This window comes from Hemitrygon akajei, chromosome 11 (assembly GCF_048418815.1).
Source record: "Hemitrygon akajei chromosome 11, sHemAka1.3, whole genome shotgun sequence".
Taxonomy (NCBI): domain Eukaryota; kingdom Metazoa; phylum Chordata; class Chondrichthyes; order Myliobatiformes; family Dasyatidae; genus Hemitrygon; species Hemitrygon akajei.
This window is the reverse complement of record NC_133134.1, coordinates 101,821,522-101,839,313: the sequence shown is the minus strand read 5'-3', so window position 1 is coordinate 101,839,313 and position 17,792 is coordinate 101,821,522. Positions and strand designations below refer to the sequence as shown.

Genomic DNA, 17,792 nt, shown 5'->3' with positions numbered 1-17,792 from the left:
CATGGTGTCAGCCCCCCAATGGTTCTACTCCCCCACTTCTTCCAGTGAGCTCCTCTCCCCAGAGAGCACCTTTTGCCTTCAAGCATCCTGGGGCTCCCACAGACAGTCTGGACCATCCAGCGTCTGTACTCTGTGACCTCCCCACCCGGTACACAGAGCTCCATGGAAGAAGCATCACAGGGGTCAAGTTGACGCTCTCACCCTTTTCCCTCCCGCCCACAAGCACTTCAGTAGTGGCCAGGAGAGCTCCAAACAGAGATGTCCCTGGCCTGGGATGGGACTCTATGTCTGACTCAGGAAGTGTGTGTGATGGGACAGTGCAGAGGGAGCTTCACTCTGTTTGATGGGATGGTGTGAGGGAGTTTCACTCTGTGTCTGATCCTGGGAGTGTGTGATGAGACAGTATAGAGGAAACATTGGGCAAGAATCCCAACATTCCAGGCACTGCCCCGATCTATGGATAATGGTTAATGGGGGAAGAGGGATGAGCAAATGGGAAGGTTCTGAGGTTTCTGTGTGTTTTGCAGGATGATGTGTATGGGTCAGCACTAACCCGCTGCATAGAAAACAGTGGGCTCATGGACATGGTCTGGACCGTTTTTGTACAGAACTGCAGCCAGCTGCCTGCTCAAATCTTCCAGCAGCTGCTGTGGAAAGTGGATGACTTCCTTCTGAGGGCCAAGCCTGAGACTTTCCTTCAGCTCCCCACCATCAGCAACTCCTCCCAGATCGAGTTTGTGTGAGTAATTATGTGGCCCATGGCACAGAAACAGGCCCTTTAGCCCAACCAGTCCATGCCGACCCAGCTAGTCCCATTTCCTGTGTTTGGATCATATCCCTACAAACCCAGCCTTTCTTGTACCTGTTCATGTGCTTTTAAACAATACTGTTGAACCTGCATCAACTACATCTTTTGGCAACTTGTTCCATATAGTGTGGATTCCAGTTAATTGGGACTTATCAGGACTAGTACATTTTGACCCAATTAAGCAGATGCTCCAAAAAGCCAAACTTTTATGGAAATAGTTAAAGTATTAAAAAAAAAGACAAACTACTATTAAAGTGAGTAATAAATTATGTATTCAAATGAAATATAGAATAAATTATAACACTAGGAAAACTACCACAGTAGTACAAAACTGTGTATTAGTTCTTAATAATTATTGACTGAGTAATTCATTCAGTATACTCTGCCATTTTTTTTCGACTAACTGAAAAAAAATCAGCGTAGATGCCTATTGCAGATAATGGACTGCCTTCATACAATATTTTTGATGATTGCACCCTCGAAATCTTCATTGTTATTGTAACATTTAAGACGATTGTTGATGTTTTCAAATTCTTCATAGTTCCTAACTTGTTGAAATAGTGAAATCATTTCATTTTCACTCCCGGCCATTTCTGGCATCCCCAAGCCTGAATGCTTGAAGCTTCAGTGAGCAAATCAATTCTTAATTGTCTCACTGTTTACTTCTTGCCAAGTATCAGTGACCAAAATCATTGCTTCTTGAAAACAAACGTGTAAGTGATGCTATTTAAAAACTGTTTGCTCTAAGAACAGAGTAGCGCCACATGATATGCACATGACTGACACGAATTAGAAAATGTTCAGCAACAGTCTCCTGCCCAAACTAAGCAATATCGTATCCCAAATAAATGAAGGGAATCCCAGCTACTTTCTCAATTTGTTTTTGTTGTTAAAGAGTTGTCCCATAGAGCTGACCCAATTAACCAATGAACCAAAATCCACTGCACTCTGCACCCTCTGTGTGGAAAGGATTTCCCTCACTCCCCTTGTAACTCTTTCTCCTCTCCCACTAAACCAATACCCCCTAATTTTGAACTCACTTACCACGGGGAAAAGACCTTACCTCTGCATCTCATGATTTTAAATGTTTCTTTGAGGTTGCTCTTCATTCCATGTTTCAAGGAATAAAGAGTCAGCCTGGCCAACCTCTCCCTATAAGCCAACCCCTCTAGTCCTGGCAATGTCCTTTGTAAATATCTTCTGCTCTCTTCCCAGTTTAACCACAGCCTTCCATGCGGTCTGGTTCTTGCAACCCAATCCTCCCCACCCACAGGACCTTATACCATCCCCTCAATCCACACCAAACTTTCCAGATCTCACCGGTCTCCCAGCACTGATCTCAACATTAACCCCTACCAGACTCCAGTTCCACCGCCCATTGTCTCCCCCATCTTCAGCTCATCATCACCTCTTGTCATCAGTCCCATGCTCCTTTAGACCCCACCCAGGAGCGACTGGTTTTGGGAGGCAGGGGCTGTCCTGGTCTGGGTGGGGGTGATGTCTGTGGAAGGGTGTGTGCGAGTAAGGGGTCCACAGCCTGTGCATTCTGATCCCTCGTACACCGAGGAAAGCAGGATCAACAACTGGGCACCCTGGGTGTCCCAGGGTGAGATGTGTCTGTGTACTAAATAGGCAGCCTGGGTACCCCACCCCTGGCATCCAGACAGGTGTGTGCATGCTTCTCAATGCCCACCACTCCTCAGAGAATGGTGTGACTGCCAGACTCTCCCTGCATCTGTGTCCTACCTACCATGGCTGCAACTGTCTCACCACGTCCAGGACGGCTGGACTCTGTCTCATGGTGTCTGTGACTGCCTCACCTTGATTATGATTGATTGGCATAAAGTTGATAGGTGGTGTTCTCCCCAGGATGAAGTTCTTACGTGAGAGATACCAAAATATGAACCTGGATGTTCGGATGCAAGTCTTCCAATGGGCCAGACGGAGTCTGGTGTCAGCTCAGTGTCAGGGTGGGAAGGACACGCAACCCATGAAGCAGACAGGCCTCTCATCCGCATTTACAAAGAAACCTCCAGCAGGTGAGAAGCTCTGCATCTCTTACCATGGCCTCTATCTAAGCCCCTGGTGCCCTTCCTCCATCCTCTTACCTCCTTCACCACTTTACATCTGAGATCAAGGTTTCCCTGAGGGCTGGAGGAAGGCGTTTGTCCCTTAACTTTGTCATTTTCCTCAGCTGTCTGTCCATGTCATGAGCCTGCATGTCTTGATAGCCTGTTGAACTCTGAGCAACACCCACCCACTGACTAAAACTCTGCTGCTCTCCTGCAGAGAGAATCCCAACAATTTCTCTCTGCCTGGGTGAGGTCAGTTCTCATCTCTGTGGTCAATAACCACACCTTCAGATTGAATCCAAAACTCTTCTCTGTGACCCCTCTCCCTCCCCGACACCCCTCCCCCTACATCCTTCCCTGTCTCTGTGACTCTCGCTGGCTTCTACATCCCTCCCCATCTCCGTGACCCTCTCTGGTCCCTACATCCCTTTTCCATCTCTGTGGCCGCCTTCCTGTCTCTGTGACTCCTCCCATCTCTGTGACCCCCCCCCCCCTCCGTTTCACCCCCGCTGTCCCTGGCTCCCATCTGAAGTGTGCGGGATGAATAGGTGGTACTTGGAACGTGCTGCTGTTGATGGTAGAAATAGATTCAATCGCAATTTTTAAGTAGGCATAATTAAATATGGAAAAGTGGGGTAAGACTGTGGGCCTCGGGGGGTGAGGAGGAACTGAATGCAATGGGTGAGTTGCAAGAGTAACTGTGGCATTGAGGAGGAGATGTGTCAATAAAATTCTGCTCTTCTTCCCCAAGGTAAATGTAGGCAGCTGCAGATGACCAATAGAACTGTGGATACAATAGGATTCTTCATCCTTGATGCTCCTGACAAAGAATTTGCTCATGTCCGGCCTCAGCAGGTATTTCTGAATGGACCAATGTCATCTTTAAAATGGATGGATTACACGGTGGGAGGTCATCCACAGAACCTGGAGTACTGAGCTGTAACATGAACCTAGCCACCAACCTCCCCAAGCCCTGCAATGTGCTATGAGATGGTGTGAAGGAAGCTTCACTCTCTGTCTAACCCTGGGAATGTACGATGGGATACTGGATGGTGCTTCCCTCTGTGTCTGACCCCAGTGTGTGTGATGGGACTGTGCAGAGGGAGCTTCACTCTGTGTCTGACCCAAGAGTGTTTGATGGGACTGTGTAGAGGGAGCTTTGTTGTGTCTGATCTTGGGAGTATGTGATGGGACAGTGTAGAGGGAGCTTTGTTGTGTCTGATCTTGGGAGTATGTGATGGGACAGTGTAGAGGGATCTTCACTGTGTCTGGTCACAGGAGTGTGCGATAGGAGCTTCTTTGTGTCTGACCCTGTGAGTGTGTGATGCGATGGGATGGAGTGAGTTTCACTCTGGGTCTGACCCTGTTAGTGTCTGATGGGATGATGCAGAAGGAACTTCACTCTATGTTTGATTCCAGGAGTGTGTGATTGGATGGTATTGAGGGAAGGTTTTTGTCCTTGACTCACATACAGTTTTGTCTCCATTGATTGTGCTGTGGTTCGCTTTAAGTATTTTAGATTCCATTTTAAAATTCTGGGGCCTGGATTATATATGGTCCTCCTGGACTGTATTTGATCAGGAGAAGGAACTCCGCAGTGTTTCCATTTTGGGTCTGACCCTGGAATATGGAGATGGGAACTGTGTGGGATGTCTGACCTAGGGATAAGGAGACTGAGAACAGCATGGCACTTCAGCTGGGGACAGCACCACTTCTGTGCTCCCCGGATGTGTACCTGAGGAATGATTGGCCAACATGGTTTGTGGCACCTTCGCCAGTCCCACTGCTCACTGCTGTCTCTCCTCAACTTCCTCAGCTCTGCAACCTCTTTGCTGGTCCTGACATCGCCAGGAACCTCTCAAGCATATCCGACATGGACTCCATGCGGGGAAAGAAGCTTCTAGCTCAGCTGGGTGCTCACTGCAATCTCAGAAACATCACCCGGTATGTGCAGGCTGGAATCTGGCAGGTGGGGGGGGGGATGGGGGAGGTTGGGGTGGGGGTGGGAGATTGTGGGGATTATGAGTGAGAGGTTGGAGGGTGGTGGGAAAGATTGAGGATTAGGTGATGAGCAGGGTGGGGAAATGGGGGCTGGTGGGAGGAGATGGGGAGGAAGTGTGTTGTGCTATGCTCCCTCAGAGTGGCCCTCCCTCAGTACCACAGTGTGACCTTCCCTTGGTACTGCCTCTCACAAAGTGTGGCATTCTCCCATTATCACACATGATTTGTTGTGACATTGAGGGGTTTTATCCTGAGTGGGAGTTTCGGCCTCTGCCAGGTGTGAGTGAGTTTGGGTGCTGTGCGGTGCACAGACCAAGGGTCACCCACCTTTTCAGTGGCACCTGCTAGTGAATTTCCCTTGGGACCAGCTGCACAGCGATAAGTATTGTTGAGGATCTCTACCAACCATCCCACAGTCTTCCTGACCAATTACTGTCTGGAAGGAGGTTCAGAAGCATCAGGACTGTGACTGCTAGACCTGGTAACAGCTGCTTCCCTCCAGCAGCACACACAAAATGCTGGTGGAACACAGCAGGCCAGGCAGCATCTGTAGGAAGAAGCACTGTCGATGTTTTGGGCCGAGACCCTTCGTAGATGCTGCCTGGCCTGTTGCGTTCCACCAGCATTTTGTGTGTGTTGCTTGAATTTCCAGCATCTGCAGATTTCCTCATGTTTGAGCTTCATCTCTCAGACTGGGGGGATTAATGAATACCCTGCCACCACCATGGTGTTGTCACCAGGCCAGAGCAGTTTACTGTTTACCTGTGCTGTGTAGTTCACAGGAATTTTGAATTATATTTTATTAATTCATGAGTGGAATTATTTTGTTTATGTGCTTTTTGGGTGCACCATGGTCTGGAGGTACGTTGTTTCATTTGGTTGTATACATGTACAGTCAGATGACAATAAAGCTGAATTTGAACTTGAACCATGAGGTTGGCCTAGCATCAAGTGTCCTCGGCCACACAGCAATAGATCTTGTTTCCTTGTCTTTCAGCTTGGGAGGATTGGCTTGTTTCTATAATGACGCAAAATCACTTGACAAAGATATCACCGAGGTCCTTTTATCCACCATGAAAAAGTGTAAGAACAAAGACGCCCAGAAGGTGAAATTAATATAAGATATTAACTACATAGGGCAGAAATATGACCCTTGTGTCTATGCAGAGCAAGTGATGCTTAACATGGGGGTCAGGTGTGTAAGAATGAAGCCATCTTGGGGCATGTTGAGTGTGCTGTTGGGGAGCATTACCGAGAGAATGGTGAACGATGGATCCATGCAACACTCAGCACCATTTAAATTTCAAATGGGAAATTCCCATTCTTACAGTTGCTGCCACAAAACCTTTGATACCCAACTGTAGGGCTGACATTTCACATTACAACTATTTCACCTCCATCAGCGTGAACCTTCCTCGGTACCGCTCACCCATGTGCAGCAGTTTCTTCCACCACACAGCATTTCCTCTTCACCACCCCTCCCACCTGATCCATCCTGATTGCCCCTCCCACAGTGCAGTGCCTCCTCCTCACTCCCCCCTCACACAGCACAGTGCCTTCCTCCTCCACATCCTTCCTACAGTGCGACAGCCCCTCACAGACCCTGGCACAGGGTGGTGCCACCTCACCACCTCTCCCACAGCATGGAGTGGGTTTGGATTTGGGTGTGGGTTCAAATTGGAGTGAATGTTCAGATGGAGTGAGTGTTTGGGATAAGATGAGGGTGTAGATTGGAGTGAGGGTTGGGATTGGGATGTGGGTTTGTATTAGGGTGAACAGATGGGATTGGGATGAGAGTATGGGATTGGGATGAGAGTATGGGATTTGGGGTGAAGGTTTGTGATTGGGGTGAGGGGCTAGGATTGGTTTCATTGCAGTGAATGAGATGAGGGTTTGGATAGGATGGTTGTGACTGGAATGAGGATTGGGATGAAGGGTTGGATTTGAGGTGGGTGAAGTTTGGGATTGGGGAGTGTTTGGTATTGGAGAGAGAGCTGTGACTGGGTTGAGTTTGTGATAGCAGTGAGGGATTGGGGCGAGGGTTTTATATTGGGTTGAGGGTTTGGGATTGGGGTGTGGGTTGGGATTGGGTTGTGGGTTTTGGTTTGGAATTGGTGTGAGTATTTGGGATTGGGATGACTAGATGGGATTGGAGTGAAGGTTTGGAATTGGGATCAGGGTTTGCGATTGGGATCAGGGTTTGGGACTGGGGTGAGGGAATGCGTTTGGGGTGAGGATATGAGATTGGGATGAGGGATTGTGTTTAGGGTAAAGGCAGGAGAGTTTGGGATTGCATTGTGGGTTTGGGATTGGGATTATGATGAGTGTTGTGATTAGGCTGAGAGATTGGGATTGAGGCAGAAGGTTGATATTGGGGTAAGGGGCTGGTCTAGGATGATGTGAAGGTTTGGAATTGGGGTGAGGGTTTAGGATTGCGGTGTGGGTTTGGATTGGGTGATGGTTTAGGATTGGAGTGCGTGTTTGGGATTCAGGTAAGGTTTTGGGATTGGTGTGAGGTTTTGGCTTGGGGTGAGTGTTTAGGATTGGACTGCAGTTTTGGGAATGGGGTCAGCATTTGGGATTAGCGATGTGTGTTTAGGATTGGAGTGAAAGTTTGGGATTCATGTGCGTTTTGGGATTGGGGTGAGGATTTGGGATAGGGATGATGTTTTGGGATAGGGATGATGTTTTGGGATAGGTGTGAGGTTTGGGATAGGTGTGAGGTTTGGGATAGGTGTGAGGTTTGGGATTGGGGTGAAGGTTTGTGATTGGAGTGAGGGTTTGGGAATGGGGAGAGGGGATGAGATTGGAGTGAATGTTCGGGATTGGGATGAGGTGATGGGATGCGGGCAAGGGGATGAATGGGAATGAGGTGGAGGATCGACATTGGGTTGAGGGATTAGGGTAGGGGTTTGGGATTGGGGTGAGGGTTTGTATTGATGTGAGGTTTTGGGATTAGGTTGAGGATTTGGGATTGTGGTAAAGGATTGGGATTGAGGCGTGGGCTAGCAATTGGGGTGAGGGATTCAGATTGGTGTTATGGATTTGTATTGGTGCGAGGGTTGGGATTGTGGTGTGGGGCTGGTCTATGATGTTGTGAGGTCTATGATTGGGGTGAACATCCAGAATTGGATTATGTTTGGATGGTATGTAGATTTTAGGCGCATTGTGGATGAAGACTAGGCTGACGGTTGGGTTACCATAGTATGTGAGTTGATAATCATGGTTTTTACGTTAAACCAGTGAAGAGGGATGTTAGTCTTGATGGGATCCCTAATGCTGCCTTGTACTGCAGAACCTCAATAGCATAATCAGGGACTTGGCCCAGAAGCAGCCACTGAACAAAGAATTCCTGCAAAAGATGGGACCTTCTGCATCTGCCCTCTCCAGCACGCAGATTGCCAACATCAGCGACCAAGACATCCATGACATCATCTCCAACCTGGGCCGAGGGAAGGACTGGACAAAGAAGAAGTCCAAGATTCTAGTTAAGAAGTTCCTGAAAAGTGGAGGAGAGGTAAGCGGAGAAAGGTGTCGCAAATGGCAGAGTAGGACATTCACTGGTTGAATATCAGGCCATAAAGAGGTGCTTGTTTGAAAGAAAAGCAGACAACCTTATCATCAGCCTCTTCTTTACTTTCAGAGTAATACAGTATGGAGACAGGCTCTTTGTCCCAACTCACCCATACTGTCATGATGACCACCAAGCCAGTGCTAATTGCACATCTTTGGCATGTAAACGTGTGAGCTGCTTGGGATGTGATCCAAGTGTATCTTAAATGTTGTTACCATACCTACCTCACCACTTCCTCTGCCAGTTCATTTCATATACAGTAACCACCATCCTCTGTGAGAAGATCTTGCCCCTCAAGTCTCTTACTACTTGCCCTAAACCTGGGCCTTCTAGTTTTTAGCTTTCCTTACCTGTGAAAAAGATTGAGAGCATTCACCCTACCGTTGCCCCGTAGAAGGCAGAAGATGGTAGAAGATGGAGAATATTCTGCCTGGAAGTCGGTGACCAGTGGTGTTCCACAGGGATCTGTTCTGCAACATCTGCCCTTTGTGATTTTTATTAATGACTTGGATGAGGAAGTTGAAGGATGGGTTAGTAAGATTGCAGATGACACAAAGGTTGATGGTGTTATGGATAGTGTAAAAAAAAGTTGTTGAGGATTACAATGGGACATTGACAGGATGCACAGCTGAGCTGAGAAGTGGCAGTTGGAGTTCAACCTGGAAAAGTGTGAAGTGATTCACTTTTGGAAATTCAAAGTTGAATGCAGAATACAGGATTCTTAGTAGTGTGGAGGAATAGGGGGAACTTGGAGTCTGTAGATCCATAACAGTTGCCACACAATTGATAGGATTCTTATGATGGCATATTTGTTGTACCATCACATTTAAGAGCATTTAATGTTGCACATTTAATGTTGCAGCTCTAGAAAACCCTAGTTATACCACACTTGGAATATTGTATTCAGTTCTGGTTGCCTCATTGTAGGAAGGATGTGAGAGCTTTAGTGACAGTGCAAAAGTGATTCATCAGGATGCTGCCTGGATTAGAAAGCACATCTTATGAAGATGTATTGAGAGAGCTAGAGCTTTTCTCTTTGGAACAAAGGAAGATGAAAGGTAGAATGAAAGAGGATACCAAAAGCTTTTTCAGATACATAAAGAGTAAAGTAGCAACAAAAGTGGAGAGGTAGTAATGGGGACAAAGAAATGGCAGACAAACTTAGTAAGTATTTTGCATTAGTCTTCACTGTGGAAGACACCAGCAGTATGCCAGAAATTCAAGAGTGTCAGGGGATAGAAGTGAGTGTAATTGCTATAACTAAGGAGGTGACTTGATAGAGGTGCATAAGATGATAAGAAGCAAAAAATAGTGGACAGCCAGAGATTTTCTCCCAGGGTGGAAACTGCCAATACAAGGAAGTATAATTTTAAGGTGATTGGCAGACAGTATAGAGGGGATGTCAGAGGTAGGCTTTTTTTTTTAAAAACACGGAGTGTTTGGTGCACAGAACACCCTGCCAAGGGTGGAGGTAGTGACAGTTACATTAGACACACATAAAGGACTCTTGGGTAGGCACATGGATAATGGAGTGCTATGTGGGAGGGAAAGGTTGGATTGAATTTAGAGTAGTTTAAAAGATTAACACAACATTGTGGTATAAAGGGCCTATTGCACTCAGAGGTTCTATGTGATTTTAACTTTCCACATATTGACTGAGACTACCATACTCTGAAATGACTGGATGGGATAGAGTTCTTCAAATGTGTTTAGGAAAGTTTACTTAATAGAGGTTCTAACTAGGGAGAGCACGATACTAGAGTTCCTCTCAGGGAACAAGACAAAGCAGATGACAGAAGTGTGTGAAGAGGTTCTAGTGATCAGAAGTCTAATAGTTTTAAAATAACCATGGAGAAGGATAAGACTGGTCCATCAGCTGAGGTTCCAAGTTGGAGAAATGGTCTAACATTGTCCTAAGACATAGGAGAATAATTAGACCATTTGGCTCATTGATTCTGCTCCACCCATCCATCATGTTTGATATATTATCTCTCAACCCTATTCCTCCTGACTTCTCCCCATAAACTTTGATACCCTTACTAATCAAGAACTTATCAAATTCTGCTTTAATTATACCCAATGATTGGCCTCTGCAACAATTTGTGGCAATGAATTCTACAGTTTCACTACAGTCTGGCTAAAAAAATGCCTCCTCATCTCTGTTCTAAAGAACTGTCCCTGTATGCTGAGACTGTGCCCACTGGTCTTACAGTTCCCCATGATAGGAAACATCTTCTCCACATCCACTCTATCTAGTCTTTCAATATTTGACAGCTATCAATGAGATGCTCCTCATTCTTCTAAACTCCAGTGAATACAGGCCCTGAGCCATCAAATGCTCTACACATGTTAACCCTTTCATTCCTGGAATCATTCTTGTGAACCTCCTCTGGGCCCTCTCCAGTGCCAGCACATCATTTCTTAGATAAAGGGCCTATAACTGCTCACAATATTCCAAATGTGGTCTGACCAAGCCTCAGCATTACATCCTTGCTTTTATATTCTAGTCCTCTTGAAACATCCTGAGTTGTTAGTGTTTCACATCCTTGTAACACAGGAAGAAGCTGTTAGATCCAGAAAGCCCACGTGCCCACAACCCATCCTCCTGACACCTATTTACATTACTATAATGTAATTTTATTCCATATATTTTAAAGGCATTAGAAAAGCTCTGACAAATGTGGATGGGATAGGATGTTTTCTGATGAAAGGATGCTTGGTAAGAAGCAGGACTTCAAAAATGAAATACTGAGAGTACAGATCCTGTATCTTTCTATCAGAATGAAAGGCAAAGGTAACAGGTTTATGGAATATTGAAATTATATTTAATATCACTGGCACTGGTTGTGAAATCTGAGGTTTTGGGATAGAATACACTGAAATGCACAATAATAAAACAATAAATAAGAAATATATAACAAAAATAAATAAGTAATACAAAACAAGATGGAACCAAATACTGAGGAAGTATTCATGGGTTCACTGATGGTGGAGGGGAAGAAGATGTTCCTGAAACATTGAGTGTGAATCTCACACACAATGGGAAAAGGACACATCCTGTGTAATTAGAGTCCTTAATGATGGATGACGCCTTCTTGAAGTGTTACCTTTTAAAGGTGTCATGGATGCTGGGGAGGCTGGTGCCCATGATGGAGATGACTGAGTTTACAACTTCTTGAAACTTATTTTGATCCTGTGCAGTGGCCCCTCCTTACCAGATGTTGATACAACCAGTTAGAATGCTCTCCACAGTACATTTGTAGAAATTCATGAGTGTCCTTGGTGACATACCAATTCTTTTCAAAATCCAAATGAAATATGGCCACTGTTCTGTCTTCTTTGTAATTGCATTGATTTGTTGGACTTAGGATAGATCCTTGGATGATGACACATAGGAACTTGAAGCTGCCTACCCTTTCCACTTCTGAATCCTTGATGAGGGCTGGTGTGTGTTTCCTCAACTTGCCTTTCTTGAAGTCAATAATCAATTCTTTCAGCTTATTGACATTGAGTGCATTAGATCATAAGATCATAAGAAATAGGAGCAGAAGTGGGACATCTAGCCCGTCGAGTCTGCTCTGCCATTTAATAAGATCATGGATGATCTGGCCATGGACTTATCTCCACCTACCTGCCTTTTCCCCATAACCCTTAATTCATCTACTATGCAAAAATCTATCCAACCTTGTCTTACGTATACTTACTGGTGCCAATTTCCCATGAATTCAAACCTCCTTCTCCCACACCAATCCTGGAGCCACACATTTAGCTCTCTAATCTTCTTGACCCTTTGCCAATTTGCATGTGGCTCAGGTAGTAATCCAGAGATTACCACCTTTTTGGTTCTGCTTTTTAAATTAGTCCCTTGCTGGTCAAATTCCCTCAACAGAACCTCCTTCCTCATTCTGCCTATGTTGTTGGTACCCACATGAACCATGACAACTGGAACTTTGCCCTTCCACTGCAGATTGCTCTGCATGTCAGATAAGATGCCCCGAACCTGGGCACCAGGCAGGCAAAACAGCCTTCAGGACACTCTATCGTCACGACAGTGAACTCTGTCTATACTATCCCCAATTACAACTACATTTCTGTTCTCTTTCCCCCCCCCCCTCTTGAATGGCTTCCTGAGCTACAGTACCACAATTAGGTTGCTCATCCTTCCTACAGCCCCCACTCTCATCCACACAGGGAGCAAGAATCTCAGAGCTGTTGGACAAGCTCAAGGGCTGAGGCTCCTTCAACACTGTCTCTTGGATCCCACTAGCCGACTCACTCACTGTCACACCCTCTTGTCCCTGACCACAGACCCAATATGAGGCAGCTAATCTAATGGGTGTGACTACCTCCTGAAACAGAGAATGCAGGTGACTCTCTCCCTCCCCGATGTGCTGCAGTGTTTGAAGCTCTGATTCCAGGTCATCAGCTTTGAGCCAGAGTTTCTCGAGTAGCCAACACTTACTGCAGATGTGGTCATCATGAAACCCAATGGGGTCCACCAGCTCCCACTTCATGCAGCTACAGCACATCACCTGATCCTACATCATTCCTACTTTATTTAATTAGCTGCAATTTAGTGAGTTTTTATTCAACCAGGCCTTACCTGCAACTTACTTGTGCTTCCTCTCCAAAGCCTCTTGAGACAAGGCCTCAAGTTTGCACTCCTACACTGGTCCACTCACACAATGGCTGCTCCACTTTGACCCTGTTTGCTCCTGCTAATGTATCGCGAATCGATTGGTCTGCTACTAATGCATCGAGCTCCATGAAACGCTCCTTTCTTAAACTCTTCTCCCCACCCTGTGCGAACCTTTCTCTCTGTGAATCGATTGGTCCACACTACTCTGAGCTGGCCGAGCCACACAGTCATGGGTGTAGAGAGAGTAGAACAGTGGGATAAGCATGCATCCTTGAGGTGCACCAGTCAGTAAGAAGGAGATGGTATTTCTAATCTGCACAGCCTATTGTCTCCTGGTGAGGAAGTTAAAGATCCAGTTGTAGAGGGAGGTACAGAGGCCCAGGTTCTGGAACTTTTTGATTAGAATTGAAGGTATGATTGTGTTCAATGCTGAGTTGTAATCAATAAACAGCAGCTTGACCTATTACTACTTCCAAAGTGAAATTATGAAATTGCTTGTGAAATTGCATCAACTGTAGATCTCTTGTGACGACAGGCAAATTGCAGCGGGTCCAGGTCTTTGCTTAGACAGGAGTTGATTCTAGCTATGACCAACCTCTCAAAACATTTCATCACAGTAGATGTGAGTGCAACTGGGCAACCAACATTGAGGCAGCTCACTTGCTCCTCTTGGGTACTGGTATGATTGTCACCCTCTTGAAGCTGATGGAAGCCTCCAACTGTAGCAGTGAGAGATTAAAGATTTCGGGAGACAATGAGGTTAAAAAGGAGGAGCATAGCAGGTATAGGCAGAAAGGAACTAATGAGGTACTTGAGTATAAGAAATGCTAGAGAACACAGGAAGGAAATTAAGAGGGTTAAAAGAAGGCATAAGGTTACTCTGGCAGATAAGGTGAAAGGCTTTTAATGATATATTAAGAGCAAAATTGGAAGAATATCTATGCATGGAGCCAAAAGAGATGGGGGAGATCTTAAATGGATTTTTTGCATCTGTATTTTCTTAGGAGTCTATATAACTGAGGCAAAACAGCATTGAGGACCCCAGGGCCTGACAAGGTGAACACTTGGACTTTGTGGGAAGCTAGTGCAGAAATTTCAGGAGCCTAGAAAGAGGAATTTAAAACATTGTTCGCAAAGGGTGAGGTGCTGAAGGGCTTCAGGATATATAATGTTGTTCTGTTATTCCAGAAGGTCTCTAATAGGAAACTGGGAAATTGGTAGGCATGCTGGCCTGAAGTCAGTGGTGAGTAAATATCTGAAGGGCAGGATATATAAGTATTTGGAAAGACAGGGATTAATTAGGGATAGTCAATATGACTTAATGTGTGATAGGTCATGTCTGGCCAATCTTATAGACCTTTTCTGAGGATATCACCAGGGAAGGTGATGAAGGCAAGGCAGTGGATGTTATCTCCATGGACTTAAGCAAGGCCTTTGACAAGGTACTGCATGGAAAGTTGGCCAGAAGGTTCAATCACTTGGCATTGAGAATGAAGTAGTACATTGGATTCAAAGTGGGCTTAGAAGTAGAAACCTGAGTGTGTTAGTGGATAGTTTCCATTCTAAGTGGAGGCTTGAGACAACTGGTCTGCTGGAGAGATTGGTTTGGGTCCCATATTTAAGAAAAGAGGTGCTAGCAATGGAGACGGTCCAGAGAATGTTTATGAGAATGATTCTGGGAATGAAAGGGTTAATGTGAGGAGCGTTTGGTGACACTGAAGCTATACTTGCTGACGTTTACAAGACTAAGGGGAGATCTCATTGAAACTTACTGAATATTGAAAAGCCTAGACAAGAGTATTTGCCGAGAGGATGCTTGCAATGCTGAAAGAGTTCAGTACCCCAGCTGATTTTCTGCTGATCCCTGCCTCTCCCACAGATCTCCTCGAGCTCTGATCTGAAGAAATTGGGAAGTCTGGTGAGCGGGCTCAACAGCAAAGTGCTTCGCAACGTGAGTGGGGTACAGCTACTCCAGGCGGCCAAGGAAGGTCTGGAGAAGGAGGCCAAAGGGATGTCATCCTTCCAGAGGAAGACCATTGTAGAAACGGTAACAGCAGAACAGTGAAACAGAACCGCCAGTCGTTGATATATCACAGCTCCCACAGCCAGAACATTCACAGTAGGGGCAGTCCCTCGGCTTTGTCTCAACATTTCAGTAAACCCCAGCTCTTAGCAACCTCAGCTATCCAGGGCAGGGTATTGAAGCTCCCTCCACACTGTCCCTTCACATACTCCTGGGTCAGATAGTGAGTGAGGCTCCCTCCACACCATCCCATCTCACAATCTGGGGACAGACACAGAGTGTAGCTCCCTCCACAATGTCCCATCACACACTCCTGATGTCAGACACAGAGGGAACTTCTCTCTGCACACTTCATTCAACATTGCTGGGGTCAGATGCAGAGAGAAGTTCCCTCTACATCATCCCATCACACACTACTGATGTGACACAAGGTGATCCTCTCTTCACATTGTCCCATCATACACACTTGGGGTCAGACATGGGGATGCAGCACCCTCCCATCAAACCCTCCTGGGTCAAACACAGAGTGACGTTTCCTCCACATTGTCTCATCATGCACTCCCGGAGTCAGACACAGAATGCAGCTCCATCCGCACTGACTGATCACACATTCATGAAGTCAGACACAGAGTAAAGTTCCCTCCACACCATCCTATCACACACACCTGTGGTCAGACACAGAGTGAATCTCCCTTCACATTGTCCCATCATACAATTCCAGAGTCGGACACAAAATGAAGTTCTCTCCATATTGTCCCATCTTGGGATCAGACACTTGGGATCAGACACAGGGGGGAGCTCCCTACACACCATCTCATCACACACTCCTGTGGTCAGATACAGAGTGAGGCTCCCTCTGAAAATCCCTTTCACATACTCCTGGCATCAGACACAGAGTGAGGCTCCTTCCACACTGTCCCATCACATACTCCTGGGGTCAGAAATAGGATAAAACTCCCTCCATATTGTCAGACACAGAGTGAAGCTCGCTCCACACTGTCCCATCACACATTCCCACAGTCAGGCACAGAGTGAAACTCCATTCACACTATCCCATCACACACTCCTGAGGTTGGACACAGGGTCAAGCTCCCTCTATTCTAACATGTTAAATGCAGAGGTGCAATCTGGGATGGTAATTCTGCTCAGGAAGTCCAGGTGCACACTGTAAGGATTGCAGTTTCTATTTCTTTCAAATCATTGTTTCATTGATCATTGGGACTGAAAGTCAGCTTTTGACCAAGGAAGAAAAAACAAGGGCCTCACCTTGCATCGTCTCCAACTGCTGCACAGTGTCACTCCTCGAGGTTTTGCCTTCTCGCCGTTCCACTGGGATCCCACCCAGCTGATCCACATTCCGTTAAAGCTCTGAGACTCTGGCCTCTGAGGCACTGTCCGTGGCCCAATACACCCTCTGAAAATCACCTTCTACTCTGGGCTGGGAGGATTCCAGAGTGGAGGAGTTTGTGTGAGCTGTACCACAGGTTGGAAAGGTGATGGATTTGGGGAAAATCACACAAGTGGGTTTGGACAGGGAACAAACAGGAGGAGAAATGCTAGCAGTGTTTGGATGACCTGACGAGGAGGCCCTTCTCAGGAGGAGGAGAAACCCTTCACATTCCCTCTAGGTAGATTTGCACCCGATGGTAAGATTATTGATTTATCCTTTCAGTAAGTTTTCCCCCTCTTACCCTCTTCTCACTTGCTTATCACTTCACTCTGGTAGCCCTTCTTTCTTCCCTTTCTCCCATAATCCTTTCTCCTCTCCAATCAGATTCCTTCTTCTTCAGACCTTTACCTTTTCCACCTTTCACTTACCAGCATGTCCTCCTTCCCCTCCCCTTAGCTTTTTATTTTGACATCTTCCCACTTCCTTCCCAGTCCTGATGACGGGCCTCAGGCTGAAATGTCAACTCTTAATTCATTTCCGTACCTGTTGCCTGACCCACTGAGTTCCTCCAGCATTTCCTGTGTGAGTGGTCTACTGTTCTCCTTGCTCTTCAAAAAGCAGAAGTGAGACTCATCTCTGTCTTCCCCATGCAGATCCTGAAAGGGGTGAACAGTACGACTGCCCTTGAGTCTCTGTCGGGATCACTGCTGAAGGAACTGCCCCTCCAAGCTATCAGGAAAGCCGACATCAGGAAACTGCAGAACCTGACAGAAAAACCCTGGACCGTGGGTCAGGTGAGTTGATCCTATTGCCAAAACCCCTCCCACCCACCCACATCTTCTCAGCCAGACTCATTGGCTTCCTGGTGCCATCGTTTCACCCTCCCCATCACCTTACATAAAATCATGACAAACAGTTGGTACAATTTGCTTCACACAAACAGTCACTTAATTCATTGGTAAAGTCTACTTCATTGGTACATTCACCCACCATCTGCTGGTCATCTGTGGAAACATGCTGTGTACATAATGGACATTTCCCGAGAATACACCAGACATGTTGTGTGCACGTGTGTGCGGCAGTAACTCAATGCATGAAAACATGCAGACATCATTGAGAGGTTCAGTTGTTGTTCAACCCAAACTGTGATCTAAGTGACTTTGACCATGGAATGACTGTTGGTGGTAGCTGGGCTGGTTTGAGTATCTCAGAAACTGCTGATCTCCGGGGATTTTCACACATGGCAGTCTCTAGATTTTATAGAGAGTGGTACAAAAACCAAAAA

General features: G+C 46.1%; 1 protein-coding gene across 5 annotated transcripts in view; it reads left to right on the top strand.

The window, feature by feature from the left end:
* The window catches only part of LOC140735168 (otoancorin-like), a 105,936-nt gene that overhangs the window by 54,004 nt on the left and 34,140 nt on the right, over nt 1-17,792 (top strand). For all 5 annotated transcript variants that reach the window (XM_073059962.1, XM_073059961.1, XM_073059960.1 and 2 more), the window contains 8 exons: nt 528-739; nt 2,678-2,847; nt 3,632-3,735; nt 4,697-4,824; nt 5,879-5,987; nt 8,177-8,398; nt 14,974-15,141; nt 17,161-17,301. In XM_073059962.1, coding sequence (XP_072916063.1) covers nt 528-739; nt 2,678-2,847; nt 3,632-3,735; nt 4,697-4,824; nt 5,879-5,987; nt 8,177-8,398; nt 14,974-15,141; nt 17,161-17,301 — 1,254 coding nt within the window. The remainder of the gene's footprint in view (nt 1-527; nt 740-2,677; nt 2,848-3,631; nt 3,736-4,696; nt 4,825-5,878; nt 5,988-8,176; nt 8,399-14,973; nt 15,142-17,160; nt 17,302-17,792) is intronic.